Source organism: Primulina huaijiensis, chromosome 6 (genome assembly GCF_012295235.1).
Source record: "Primulina huaijiensis isolate GDHJ02 chromosome 6, ASM1229523v2, whole genome shotgun sequence".
Taxonomy (NCBI): domain Eukaryota; kingdom Viridiplantae; phylum Streptophyta; class Magnoliopsida; order Lamiales; family Gesneriaceae; genus Primulina; species Primulina huaijiensis.
The window spans coordinates 1,153,868-1,167,526 of NC_133311.1; the positions used below are offsets into that span (position 1 = coordinate 1,153,868).

At 34.9% G+C, this 13,659-nt stretch overlaps 2 protein-coding genes across 8 annotated transcripts; both read left to right on the forward strand.

Annotated features, from left to right (window-relative positions):
* The first annotated feature begins 2,248 nt into the window (after positions 1–2,248).
* Positions 2,249–8,421, forward strand: LOC140978957 (casein kinase 1-like protein 10). Its single transcript, XM_073444238.1, has 14 exons — positions 2,249–2,998; positions 3,140–3,180; positions 3,524–3,593; positions 3,980–4,128; positions 4,221–4,316; positions 4,593–4,663; positions 5,663–5,724; positions 5,821–5,884; positions 6,017–6,101; positions 6,277–6,403; positions 6,552–6,625; positions 6,702–6,759; positions 7,331–7,467; positions 7,850–8,421. Exons 1-14 carry the CDS (start codon positions 2,923–2,925, stop codon positions 8,117–8,119), a joined length of 1,380 nt encoding a protein of 459 aa, XP_073300339.1. The 5' UTR covers positions 2,249–2,922; the 3' UTR covers positions 8,120–8,421.
* A 1,283-nt stretch (positions 8,422–9,704) lies between these two features.
* LOC140978958 (pentatricopeptide repeat-containing protein At5g46100) lies at positions 9,705–13,656 on the forward strand. Of its 7 annotated transcripts, none has more exons than XR_012175687.1 (3): positions 9,705–12,317; positions 13,293–13,417; positions 13,501–13,656. XR_012175687.1 is itself a non-coding variant. In XM_073444239.1 (3 exons), the coding sequence occupies exon 2, from the start codon at positions 11,237–11,239 to the stop codon at positions 12,671–12,673; it is 1,437 nt and encodes a 478-aa protein (XP_073300340.1). In that variant the 5' UTR covers positions 9,712–10,462; positions 11,171–11,236; the 3' UTR covers positions 12,674–12,692; positions 13,293–13,656. The 7 variants fall into 7 exon arrangements, 6 of the variants coding, with proteins under 6 accessions (XP_073300345.1, XP_073300342.1, XP_073300344.1 ...); XM_073444239.1 differs by having other exon boundaries at positions 9,712–10,462; positions 11,171–12,692; positions 13,293–13,656; XM_073444240.1 differs by having other exon boundaries at positions 9,712–9,946; positions 11,171–12,692; positions 13,293–13,656.
* The last annotated feature ends 3 nt before the right edge of the window (positions 13,657–13,659 follow it).

Below are 13,659 nucleotides of genomic sequence, written 5' to 3' on the forward strand. Positions count from 1 at the left end.
CAAACTGGATATGTATTTACTCGTGGAGGCACTGCAATTTCTTGGCGTTCACAGAAACAAACGCTCGTAACAACTTCTTCAAATCATGCCGAGATTATTGCACTACATGAAGCAAGCCGTGAATGTGTGTGGTTAAAATCAATGACCCAACATATCCAAATCTCATGCGGATTATCATTCGACGAGAAGCCTGTGATACTATATGAAGATAATGCTGCATGTGTTGCTCAAATGAAAGAAGGATACATAAAAAGCGACAGAACTAAACATATTCCTCCTAAGTTCTTCGCATTCACCAAAGAGCTTGAGAAGAATAAATATATTGATGTTCTTCACATTCAATCAAGTAAAAACTCATCAGATCTCTTCACAAAGGCACTTCCTACGACAATATTCAAAAAGCACATATATAATATTGGGATGCGCAATCTACGAAATCTGTGAAGAATTGTTCGTGGCAACATGAGGGGGAGTTTACGTGACTGCACTCTTTTTCCCTTACTATGGTTTTTATCCCAATGGGTTTTTCCTATTAAGGTTTTTAACGAGTCAATATAAAAACACGTAATGAAGACAATCATTGTATTATGATCATCATCACAAGGGGAGTGTTGAAAATGTGAAATATTTGTGTTGAAAATTATAATGTTGAATGTTATATTGAAATTTGTGTGTGATGATGAAGGTAATGATGTAATTTATTTTTGGATTATTTGTAAAGATTTTCTATAAATAGATCTCTCATTTGTGAAGAAAATCACAATTGAGTTGAGAGAAAAATATCATAAAGTGTGTAGTGTGATAATTTTGAGAGTTTGAGATTTTTACTTCTTACCGTAAATTTTTACTTTTTCACAACAATTAGAAAATTATTTCGGTCAGTTTTCATATAACAATCATCGTAGGCAAAAACTTGTGTGAGATGGTATCACGGGTCGTATTTTGTGAGACAGATCTCTTATTTGGGTCATCCATGAAAAATTATTATTTTTTATGCTAAGAGTATTACTTTTTATTGTGAATATCGGTAGGGTTGACCCGTCTCATAGATAAAGATTCATGAGACCGTCTCACAAGAGACCTACTCATCGTCGTATTAGAAAAGTTTTTTTTTTATTTAATCTGCATGTTTAAAAAAAATAATGAGGAAGTGATTTTATAATGGAGCATAATATTGATATATACTTTTTTAAATCAAATGTTTTGAAAAGTGGTAGGCGGTAGTCGGACAGCCACCCACTATCTAGGCGCTTATCTAGGCACTTAGGTGGCCGCCTATACGTTTTTTTATTTTTTTACATAAATTTCTAATTTTTCTTGTTTATTTATGTGTTTCTCTAATAATTACTCTATATCAAAATATAACTCAAAATTAATAGCATATTATCATCTTTTATCATACACAAATTTATAGAAAAATATTTAAAACAATATTATTTTAAAAATAAAAAAATAAAAAATTCTATTTATTACACTAAGCGCTACATAGGTGGATCTAAAAATTTGGATGGTGGGCGACCGTCCAGCGTGTAGACATCGTTTTTTATGACATTGAAAAAAATCTAAACTAGAAAGTGAAGTTTACAAAATATTAGTGGGTGACTTATAAAGACAATCTAATACATAAATATGGGTCTAGACCTTGATATCATCTTAAAATAATGGACTGAAGGCACATAACCGTGAATTTAGACCGTGGCACCATGTTAAAATCATGGATTGAGCATGAGTTCACTCTAAAAACTAGCTTAAAGAAGAAGATTGTCTAAGTCCACATACATTACTCCAAAAAAATTAATCCGGCCGATATAAGACAAATAATAATACGTTCAACAAGACAACCCAACAAGAAATTTTGACTACCCAAAAAAAAAATTTCTAAATACTTGTGTCTAATTTGTTCGGTCCCTATGTGGAACATTATTAATTTTTTTTTTGCAAAATAATTTTTACGATATAATCATACTTTATATAGAAAGTAATTATATTATATTAACAAAATCACACCAATATTATTATTTTTCATGACCGAAGACCTGAATGTAACAAATAAAAAAAAAAAACTATAAACATAAGAATAATAAGAATAAAAAATATATGGTTTCAAAATTAAGAAAATGTGTTAAAAAAATAGAAAAATAAATTATTCCATAAAATTAAATAAAAACAAAAGAGATTATTTGATTATTAAAATTTAAAAGGTCTAATCTAAATTCTAAATAAATATAAGTGTACTTTCCTTATTATAATAGGAAATTACATCCACTTCCCCCTCCCAAAATCCGCACCACTCGAGCCCTAAATTCTCTGTGTCTCCCCGATTTACTTTTCCCTTCCTAATTCACCTTCCCCTGTTCTTCTCTTCGTTGCCAACCCCTCAATTTTCGCTAATCCCCTCACCCCCGTGTTCTTCTGTATCATTATTTGTTGATTCATCGTTTTTTGATTGAGATTGGGCGAAATGCGGTCTACTTCTCTTATATCAATGCTCCGATTAGCTGTTGATATAATCGCGAACTAGGGTTCGATATAGGGTGTTTCATATTTCCGAGGCTTTTTAACCTTTACCTTTTGTGGATATATTGGATCTGCAGCTAGGAGCGGACAATTTGTTTTTTAATTTTGTTTATGTCTTGTTCGGGATCCGTCAATGACAATCGATGACGGGTTCTTATATTGGGTTTTCGATTTAGGCGTTGTCTTCTTTCCAGGGGCGTGATTCAGTAGAATAGCGAGTTCCCTTGTATCGGTGTTTTTTTATCGATATTTTGGATCTGCAGCTGGTAGCGTAAATATATATATTTTTTTAATCCTGTGAGGGTTGAGTGCATTTATCTGGCAAACTTTCATTTGTAATTCGGTTCTTTTTGGAATTCCGGATCAAGGTTGGATTTTTGGAGTTATTGAGTTGAATTGGTTGCCATGGATCATGTCGTGGGTGGAAAATTTAAGCTCGGGAGAAAAATTGGGAGTGGTTCATTTGGAGAACTCTACTTAGGTATTTTATTTATTTATTTATTTATTTACACAGGAGACTTTTTTAGATGATTGTAATTTTTTTTCTTTTTTGTTTTATTGTGTTCTGTTGAGGTTTCAATGTATTTTAGTCTGATGCTGATTCGTTGATTCATTGATGCAGGTGTGAACGTACAAAATGGCGAAGAAGTTGCCATCAAGCTGGTATTCTTGTTTGTTTCAATTATCTTTTGCTAGTTCTTTTTGACATCTGTAGTGACTTTATTTCAAAAGGTGCAACCTTTATTTTGCAGTAAAATAAGCTTAGTTTGTTGACTAAATAAGCAAGTCTTGCTTGTTTGTATCATGTAAAACTTGCTCTGGAAGTTTATGTTTTCCAATTTTTATATCTTCATACCATAATACCATATCTTTGTATACGCTTACTCTGTCTGTGAATACTTGTGTCGGGAAGCTGAAAGTTTGTTGTATGTCAGAAGGTGATATATTTGTTGTTGATTTTATTTTATCAATTAACGAAGCTATTTGGTTATGCCACGATTATTAGGAATCTGTGAAGACCAAACACCCTCAACTACACTATGAGTCAAAAATTTATATGCTTCTACAAGGAGGAAGTAAGTCGCTCACTCTCTCAAACATCACTCTCTTTCTCACACATACACACACAATCACTCTCTTAGTCACCCACACGTACACAATTCCTCTATATCAATGAGACATCAAACAAGTAAAGCAAACAGAGATTGAACCTTGTATTTGATCCTAGATTTTTTGTCTATCGATGGGGTGGTGTGTAGTGGTTTGTTTTTCCTTCCTTTGTGTGAATTCCTGATTGTAAGAATGTTAACCGTCCTTTGCTCGATGTTTATTTGTGTTTGAGTTGATGTTCTCAAAATTTGAAAATAGGTTATATGATAACCATAACTCACCATTTTGGAGTAGAACTCATATAAAGTATTTCATGAATGAATCTGATATATCATGTTATATTATCATGCAGCGGGCATTCCTAACCTGAAATGGTTTGGAGTTGAGGCTGAGTATAATGTCATGGTGATAGACCTTCTGGGACCTAGTTTGGAAGATCTATTCAATTATTGCAATAGGAAGTTGTCCTTGAAAACAGTTTTAATGCTCGCAGATCAATTAGTAAGTTGTCGGGATTTTCAGTCTTTATTGTAGGTTATGTTCTTAGTTAATCATTAAGTAATGGAACAAGAGAATATATGCACTATTTTCAGATCAATAGGGTTGAATATATGCATTCAAGAGGATTTCTTCACCGTGATATAAAGCCTGACAATTTTTTGATGGGCTTGGGGCGCAAAGCAAATCAGGTACGCCTTTTATCTTTTTAGATTTATTCTGTCGTTTGTGTTTTATGAATATTATGTGTGCGATTATTTATTTTGTTTCTTCTCACAATGATTGTCGACACTTCCAATAGGATTTCTCAAATTTCTTTTGCTTTTTTATGTTTTTGATTTTGGACTATCATCTAAAAATCATGGGTAGAGTTGTCCTAAGTGTACTGGTCAAATGGCTGTATGAATATTTCTTTTGGTCTCCTATTTGCAAGATGGTGATATCTGTTTTAATACACTAAATTACAGGTGTATGCTATCGATTTTGGTCTTGCCAAAAAATATAGGGATCTACAGACTCATAAGCACATACCATACAGGTACCTTACCTTTGCTTTTGATTTGGCAAAAGTTAGTATCTCTTATTTATCTCCAACATTGGTCCTGGCTTTAGCCGATCTTTCTGGTCTCTACTAAGTGCAGTTAATTAAAAAACTCAGCTATTGGTTTATCTTGGTCTGTGATCTGTAAATAGAGTAGACATGGAATAAAAACGGGATGATGGTTGAGTAAATTAGTGTCATGACTCATGCAAAAAGTGATGATGTTCATCTTGATTTTGTTGGCTTCCTGGTTTGACAAGTGAGAGAGGATTCTCGTGTTCGTATGTAGTTTGTGAGTCCCTGAGCTACTGGAGTGAGGAGGAGATTTCGTGAATATGGGGTTTGGCTTAAAAAGTTGGTCTGACTTGTACAGAGTGGTTGAAAGTTCATGACACAGTAGAGTTTAGCAATTAGCCGAAAACCACGAGTGTGCATATTGTTCCTTTCAAACATTCTACACTTTCAGTTACGAACTCCTTGATTTGCAACTTATGGTGCATCAAACTTTTAATCTGCCTGTTTTATCATGACTGATAGATAATTTGAGTGTATTTTTTGCTGAACTGCGACTATTGATGTTCAATGTGTTTATTGAACCTCTTTTTGGCAGAGGCAACAAATATAATTCTCGAATTCAAATAATTTCTCTTCATGATCACAGTGGTTTTGAACCTTTTCTTGGTCTTCCTAAAAGGTATTGCATGTACTGTTTATGTTGTAGTTTCTTGGTCCAAAAGTTATATGGTAAGACAAATAGACAGGTACAGATATAAAGCATTCTGGACTCGTGGTTAACTAAAATGTAGGATTAAATGAAATACTGGTGAGGGGTAGAAACTTGAATATGGCTTTTGTTTTATGTTTCTCATGGGAACTTATTTATTCTCCGAGTTGGTGGATATGGAGCTTTTACTCTTGAAATTTTCTGGCGATTTTTTTACAGTTCTGTTTATGTCTTCTATGCACTGATTGAGTACACTTGGCATTTATTTCAAGGGAAAATAAGAATCTTACAGGGACTGCTCGCTATGCCAGTGTTAATACACACCTTGGAGTTGGTGAGTGATATATATATATATTCATCATAAGTTTCTTATCTGGAAGTTTCTAAGTTCAATTTAATTAGCCATTTTGTGGTTTAATGCTGCTGGCAGAGCAAAGCAGAAGGGACGATTTGGAATCTCTTGGTTATGTCCTTATGTATTTTCTGAGAGGAAGGTTTGTTAGATATTTGTGACTCACACCCTTTATACTGGTTAATTTTTTTTGGTACCTTGTTTGAGATTTTCGTTAACATTTATTTTCGTAATTTTGTACTTCCTAACTTATCTAACATGTTTTATATTCCAGCCTTCCATGGCAAGGACTCAAAGCTGGTACCAAAAAGCAGAAATATGACAAGATCAGTGAGAAGAAGATGTTAACACCAATAGAGGTTTGTATCCTGTTCCATGCTCATATTTTTCACATGGGCAGATAATGTTTTCGTAACCAGTTTGAAAGACTAGGTTTTTGTTCAATCAAATATTATTTCTCTGTATTTGATCATTTACTTTCTTAATTGTCATACTGGTGACCAGAGAATGTTACATGATTTAGAATATTTGCAGGTTCTGTGCAAATCATATCCTTCAGAATTCATATCTTATTTTCACTATTGTCGATCTTTGAGATTTGAAGACAAGCCAGACTATTCGTACTTGAAAAGGCTTTTTCGGGACTTGTTTATTCGAGAAGGTAAAGACTGTTGACTACTTCAGCCACATTCTTGTATCAATTTTCTCTGTGCTTCATTGATTTTCTTTCCTGGTCATGTGGTTGTCTTTGCCAAGTACCTTATTGCATGTCTTGTATTTAATCACGCCTATGTTGCAATATCACTCAGGGTACCAATTTGACTATGTGTTTGATTGGACTATATTAAAGTATCCTCAGATAGGTGCCAGTTCCAAAGCAAGAGTAAGTGCTGATCAATTCCTTTTTCCTTTGGATCTTCTTTCGATACAAGTCTATTAATCGATGCACTTGCTTTTAGAATCCCACTGGCAATGCAGTGGCTGGAACTTCTGGTGAAAGACCGGGAAGAACATCAGGTAACCTATCTTACCTCTAAATAACACCTGGAGCGGCAAACTTCTTGGTGTATGCATTCATCCTATTTGTTAATTGATAATTGGTTAGCTCATAGGTGAATTCTATGCAAGTGCATGGTTTATTTCAGTCTGATTTGTGTGATGATTATCATGTTGACCATAAAAGCGTAGTTATGAACTGCAAAGAAAACTAAAGAAATCGCGAAAAGAGATTATTTGTGCCTCTTCTAATGCTCTGCTTTGCGTAAGAAAATTTGAAGGACCTTTGGTTCGTGTTTTTGTTTCTTCATATTTTCAAATTTAAAACATAATATTGAAAATTATGAAAATTTCTAGATGTGGAAGAAGTGATTTTATTTGGATTATACATGTTGAAACAGTGATATGACGATGTAGAAAATAAACCACCTTTGGGTCTACTGGTTTCAATCTTAGGTTTCTGAAATGGAGTCAAGACGTGTGGATGTGTACTGTTTGCGTTTTTAATTAAATAATGCATTAAGTTTCCCTTCAAAAGTTTTGATTGGGTGCATCGGATCAATCATATTTCTCGTAATGGATTTCTGTCCAGTGGGGCGAGATATTCGAGACAAATTTTCAGGCGCAGTTGAAGCTTTCTCTAGAAGGAATGCTTCAGGTCCTGCTCGGCCTGGTGAGCATTCAAGACACCGGACATCATCAGAAGATGTACCTTCATCCAAGGATGTGGTAATATTCCTTTTTTTCTCACACTTTCCATTAGCAATTAGGTCGCTCAAAATTGTATTTATTTGGCTTTCTTTCTTTCAATTGAAATCCGAAAGCTCTCTCGCCCTCTAGAACCAAGACCAAAATCTGACCTGGCATTTTGGGTTTGATTGTGGCGGGTCCAGCATGGAGAGGGAGGGGTAGGGGTCTAGATGTTATTATTGGATCGTAAAATAAGCACTCCAGTGACATTTTAACGTTAGCACACCCTTTTGATACAGCTATTGCAGCTTAGTTACATTTATACATGCTTAAGTTTCTGTTTAGTAGTTATAATAATAATCGTGATGGTTTTCATCATGATCTTTGTGATATTGAGATTCTATGGTTTGTTTGTATGCAGCATCCTGATTCAGAAAGAGGCTGTATGTCTCGAAATGGCAGCTCTTCGAAGAGAGCAGCAGCCATTTCGAGTAGCCGGCCAAGCTCCTCTGGTGAGGTTACTGATGGCCGTTCTAGCAGATTGGTCTCAAGCACTGGTCGTATATCCACGGCGCACAGAAGTCAGCCTGGCATCGAGCCCAAGCCGTCATCTTTCTCTCGTGCTCCTGTTACTAAAGGTTCTCGAGACGACCCTCTTCGCAGCTTCGACTTTCTCTCTATCAGGAAGTAACTGGATATGGCCTCCACAGATTTATAAAATGCTTTCCACATGAGAAATGTGGCTGCTCCACCAGCATAATGTATCATCGAAGGGATCAATGAATTTTGTGTCCTGCAATTTTTCTATTCTTCGAGATTACAGTAGTATCAATAATTGGTGTTTTATGTATCCACGAATCTTTGTTTTTGTTTTTGTTTTTGTTTTTTTAATATAACTTTTCAAATGATCATCAAAATGTCACTAAAAATTGTGCAAGGAAGTTCGAAAGTCAAAATTATTCTATATCTGAGACGAATTCTAGTTCATGTTAATTTATTTATTAGATTGAATGTAAGTATATAGGATTTTAAATTTTAATCATGCTTACAAAATACAAATAATATTCTATAGTACTTGTAACAGCAACTTCAATTTTGATTGAATTGAAGCAGTTACATGGCTGATATCATTTTTATGTGGGTAAATTATGTTTTTTTTAATCTAGTCTATATTTTTTAATTTGTAAATAATTTATTATATTATCTATAATATAAAAGTATTGTAAAATGTTATTTTTATCTAGATTTTGTATACAATTAATATAAAAATATTATTATTTATTATATTATCATTATAGATATAAAAAAGGTATTATAAAATGTTATTTTTAAAGTTTTAGATTTTAATATAATGTGTAGATTTTTTTATACAATTATTAAAATAAAAAATTATAATTTATGATAAGCACCACTTAAACTTAAATAACAAATTTATTTTTTTAAATAAAATTTCAATTTCTGTATAAGGTCGAGTAGGTTTAGGGATGACAATCGGACGGGGTGGGTTTGCAATTCACGTCCTCGAATTCCATCAACACTCTTATATCCGTCTAGATCTTCGCTTTTTCGAGTTAGGGGAATCCCCGAACTCCAAATCGCGATGATCAAAACGAGAACGGGTTCGAGGATTTTTCGAACCAAAACTTATTATTATCTATTATTATTAGTGATAATATATAATATTAATAGTATTATTATTTTGTTATTAATATTTTTTTCAGGGCAGATTCAGAGATGAGGACAGTAATCTCATATCTGTCCCGAATCCAAATCCAAAAAAATCGGAGATATCCGTCTTCGTTTTAGGTTTTTCCCACAGGCACCGAACCCGTGAGGAAAGCTGTCGTCCCTCTGTAAGCTCTTCGACTTCGTACTTGTTGGCTCATGCATGCTAGCAGCCGTTCAATGGTAAATTATTAACACAACTCACTTATTTTATGTCGCTATCTCAACTCTACGAGAGTCCATTCGATTTTGATAGTCTAAATGATATATTAGGTCAGGTAGGTCAAGTAATTGAAAACCCAACACACTTATTTTATGTTGTGTGACGAGTGTCACATGTTATGACATTCTATATCTTGCAGTTGCCCGACATTTTGAATATTTACATCGATTTCGCCGTTGTATGTAATAGAGAAAAAAATGCAATTGAATTCAAAAATATTTTCGACACTTTTCGTTTCATTTGAAACGGATTTCAAAGCCCAAAGGTCGATCCCCTGATTTGTGCCTCTTCAGCCCATATTTTAGCGGCTCAAAGACCTAATGGGTTTAATCCCATCGTCACGTTATCAGTCATGGTAGCTGGAAATGGCTCTGGTCAGTCCTGCTCACGGCGAAGAGCGGGTTCTCGAGTTTATGTACATATTGAATGCATTGATTACAACCCTTTGTTGAGATTCTGGAGATCTTAATTTTTGAGAAAGATTTTACGAAAACCGCGATCTAAAACGGTTCGATTCTCACTGAGATTTGTTACTTCTGTTTGCAGCCATCTATTAGCTATCTATTCTCTGTAAGATACTCCTCTTTCCTAGTTAATGAAAGCTGAAATTTTGTTGTTTCCATATGGAAATTTAATAACAAATGAACTTCAGAGGACCGCGTTTGTTACAGTATCTATTTTGTATGATTCAAAAGACCATGGAATAAGGCAGTGATTAATATGCAGTGATTTTTTGTGGGTTTTTAGTGCCTTGTTTTGCTGTGGTATTGTGAATTATTTTGTAGATGAGCTCTTCTTGTTAGATCATTTTGATGGTCTGTATCTTTGGATTCATTTTCGTCTACTAGCTTGAAACCTTATTGTGTATGATGAAGCATAACTGCCAAATGATGTTTGGGACATTGCGCAAGGGCTTTGAGTTCCCTATGGTTATTTTGCCTTGGGATAATGAAATAATCAGCATACATTTTATCCCTTCTGATGGCATTGGAATCAACTGTTGAATGCAAAGCTATCATTTTCCTATATGCTAGTGCATTTTTTGAGCTCAATCACCCTTTTTACGGTGGATTGAATCATATCTTGGTTAGTATCGGTTCCCTGTAAATTGAATTTGTTTGTGTTGTGAAATGAACTTGTTCTGAAGATACATGGAGGTGTATTGTCTAGAATATAACATCGGTGGTAGCTCTCTCAATTATTTGTATCATCTGAGTGGGAGGATAAATGCAGAAGAGTTAGATGTTACTTCAGAATGATTACTAGAGTTGAGTGCATTGGATTGTAACTTGCGGATATGTGATAATGATTGTCCCCTATGGGAAGTACATACTGTGACGAGATTTTCTTCATCGAACAGTTATTTGGTTCAACTTGGATTTCTTCGTCATTTCTTCTAAGACAACTTTCTAGTTTTCCAAATTTTGTGCAGTTTTAGACGATATAATTATTATGAACACAACACATCGTTCACCATGGGTTTTTACCCTTACTAGATGAATGTTGGAAGTTGGAACGTTGTGTGTCTGAATTGTTTTCTCTAAAACTTACTTATCCCAGGTATTCCCATCTATGCAAAGTGAACTATGATTTAGTGTGCAAATTGGTAAAGTTATCTTCTTAAATCAATTCAATTCAAAAATATTTATATTTAGGCTATAAACCTCCTGAAATTGGATTAACCACCTATTCTAAAGGAAGTTTTATCCTGAAGTTAACAAGTTAAATGTGCTCATCTAAAAAAAACGCAATTATTGTTTAAACAACTCGATAAATTTTATGTATGCGATGCAGGTGAGCAATCTGTGTCCTACGAAGACTGAGGAAGAAAACAAATAAAAAGAGAAGGTCGATATAGAGATGGGCAGCAGGTCAATAATGAGGTGGCCGCAGCAAGTCACAACATCTCTAGTTGAGCAGTTAATTCGTTCTGAAAAGGACTTGGAGAAAGCAATTTCAATATTTGATGCTGCTACAGCAGAGTATTGTACTGGTTTCCATCATGACCAAAACACTTTTGGTTTAATTATCAAGCGATTACTCTCTGCCAACAAATTCATGACAGCTGAAGATATGCTTGATAGAATGAGAAGAGAGAAGTGTACGATCACTGAAAATATAATACTCTCTTTTTTGAGGGCCTATGCTAGGGTCCACAAGCCGCATGAAGTGGTGAGAGTTTTCAGAAAGATGAAGGAGTATGAGTGTGAACCCACAGTAAAATCTTATGTAACAGTGTTTTCAGTTCTTGTCGATGAAAGTCAACTAAAAATGGCGTTTAACTTTTATCGATACATGAGGCAGATGGGAATACCAACTAGTGTTACTTCTCTTAATGTTTTGATAAAAGCACTATGCAAGAACAGTGGATCTTTGGATTCTGCTTTTATGATATTTCGAGAGATGCCCAAACGTGGGCATACTCCGGATTCTTACACGTATGGAACTTTGATCTGTGGGCTGTGCAAAGCTGGGAGAAATCTTGAAGCTAGGGAGCTTTTGCTTGAGATGGAGGCTAACGGTTGTTCACCCTCTGTTGTTACCTACAGTTTGCTGGTACATGGGCTTTGCCAGACAAATAAATTGGATGAGGCACTGGAATTGCTCAAGGAGATGAAAGGCAAAGGCATTGAGCCCAATTTATATACTTATAGTTCTCTTATTGACGGTCTTTGCAAGAATGGACATTCTTCTCAGGCCATGAAACTGTTAGACAGGATGATTCGGAAATGTCTGGTTCCTAATTTGATAACTTACAGTTCTTTAATACATGGTTTCTGCAGCGAAGGTAAAGTTCAAGATGCGGTTCAGATTCTTGATAGAATAAAGCTACAAGAATTGAAACCTGATGTGGGGCTGTACTCGAAAATAATAAACTGCTTCTGTGATATTAGCAAGTTCCAGGAAGCAGCAAACTTCCTTGATGAAATGGTCCTTTCAGGTATAACACCAAACCGTGTAACTTGGGGGCTTCATGTTAGGATACATAATCGAGTAGTTCAAGGTCTTTGCTCCGAGAGTAATATTAATCAAGCTTTCCAAAAGTACCTAAGCTTGCGAAATAGGGGCATATCTATTGAGGCAACCACCTTCGAATCGCTTGTAGAATGTTCTTGCGGTAAAGGAGATTTTCACAAAGCTGCTCAAATTATTGATGAAATGGTGGTTGATGGATGCATTCCAGATACGAAAACCTGGAATAGAATATTAGATTATTTTTGGGACCGAGGAAAAGTTCGCGAAGCTGCTGAATTGATGCAGTCCAAACTAATAGAAGAATTTCATTCGAAAATATGAGATGTCAGCAAATTCTTCAGTGAGTAGAAATTATATCACGTTAGTTCAGATATCATTCTTGGTGTTTGTGCTTGCTTATTGAATTTTTCATACTGATGAGAGACCGAACAAATTAGTAGAAGGGGATCAATGATAAAGATACTCGAGTCAAAATGAGAGCAGAGCGGGTGAGGAAGGAAGTAGATTTACACATAAAAATATCCTAAAATTTCTGGGTGACAATAGACTGGATATCTGACAATTGTTTCCTTGTATTCAGGGGCCATGCTGGTTAAGGCAAAAATGCTAATGATGAAATGTCAATGAATTTGCATTATAAGCTAATCAGTGTGGCTTCTACATGAGATTTATCCAAATCTATGTTGTCAGTTGAGGTTAATGTTTTCCTTGGATGCAATAGTGGATTAGGACTCTACTGATGTGTCATGTGTGCTCCGTCCTATATAATTTTTGTTTTTTGGGAAATTGAATTAATTATCATTCTGATCTTTCCAGTCATTGTGTGATTTTTATGTGATGAATGCCAATCTAATACATTTTTGTCTCCCTTGGAAACTTTGGATGGGTTGCATCAAGATTAATCATCGTTCTCTTAATAGGTTTTTATTTTTCTGTCCAGTGGGGCACGATATTCGAGATCAATTTTAAGCTGCAGTTAGAAGGAAGGCTTGGACTGCTACTCGGCATTCTGAGCATCCAAGGCACAGGACATAATCGGCAGATGTACCTTCATCCGAGGATGTGGTATTTATTCCTTTTTTCCCTTCCCATTAGCAATTAGGTCATACAAAAATTGTATTTATTTGGGTTTATACTCTTTTCATTAGAAGTCAGAAAGCTCTCTAGCAGCTCTAAGCACCAAGGCCTTGAGCTGACTCTGGCTTTGGTTGTGCATGTACATCACAATCCAACTCGATATTTTTGTTTGATTGTATTTTTTGGCTTTGTATTCTTTCATTAAAATGATAATGATAATCGTCATTATG

Excerpts from the sequence above, each read along its gene's own strand:
- LOC140978957 (XM_073444238.1), top strand. The coding sequence starts at position 2,923 with ATGGATCATGTCGTGGGTGGAAAATTTAAGCTCGGGAGAAAAATTGGG. Across the intron at positions 5,725-5,820 it reads TAATACACACCTTGGAGTTG|AGCAAAGCAGAAGGGACGAT; the intron begins GTGAGTGATATA and ends TGCTGCTGGCAG. Across the intron at positions 5,885-6,016 it reads ATGTATTTTCTGAGAGGAAG|CCTTCCATGGCAAGGACTCA; the intron begins GTTTGTTAGATA and ends TTTATATTCCAG.
- LOC140978958 (XM_073444241.1), top strand. The coding sequence starts at position 11,237 with ATGGGCAGCAGGTCAATAATGAGGTGGCCGCAGCAAGTCACAACATCT.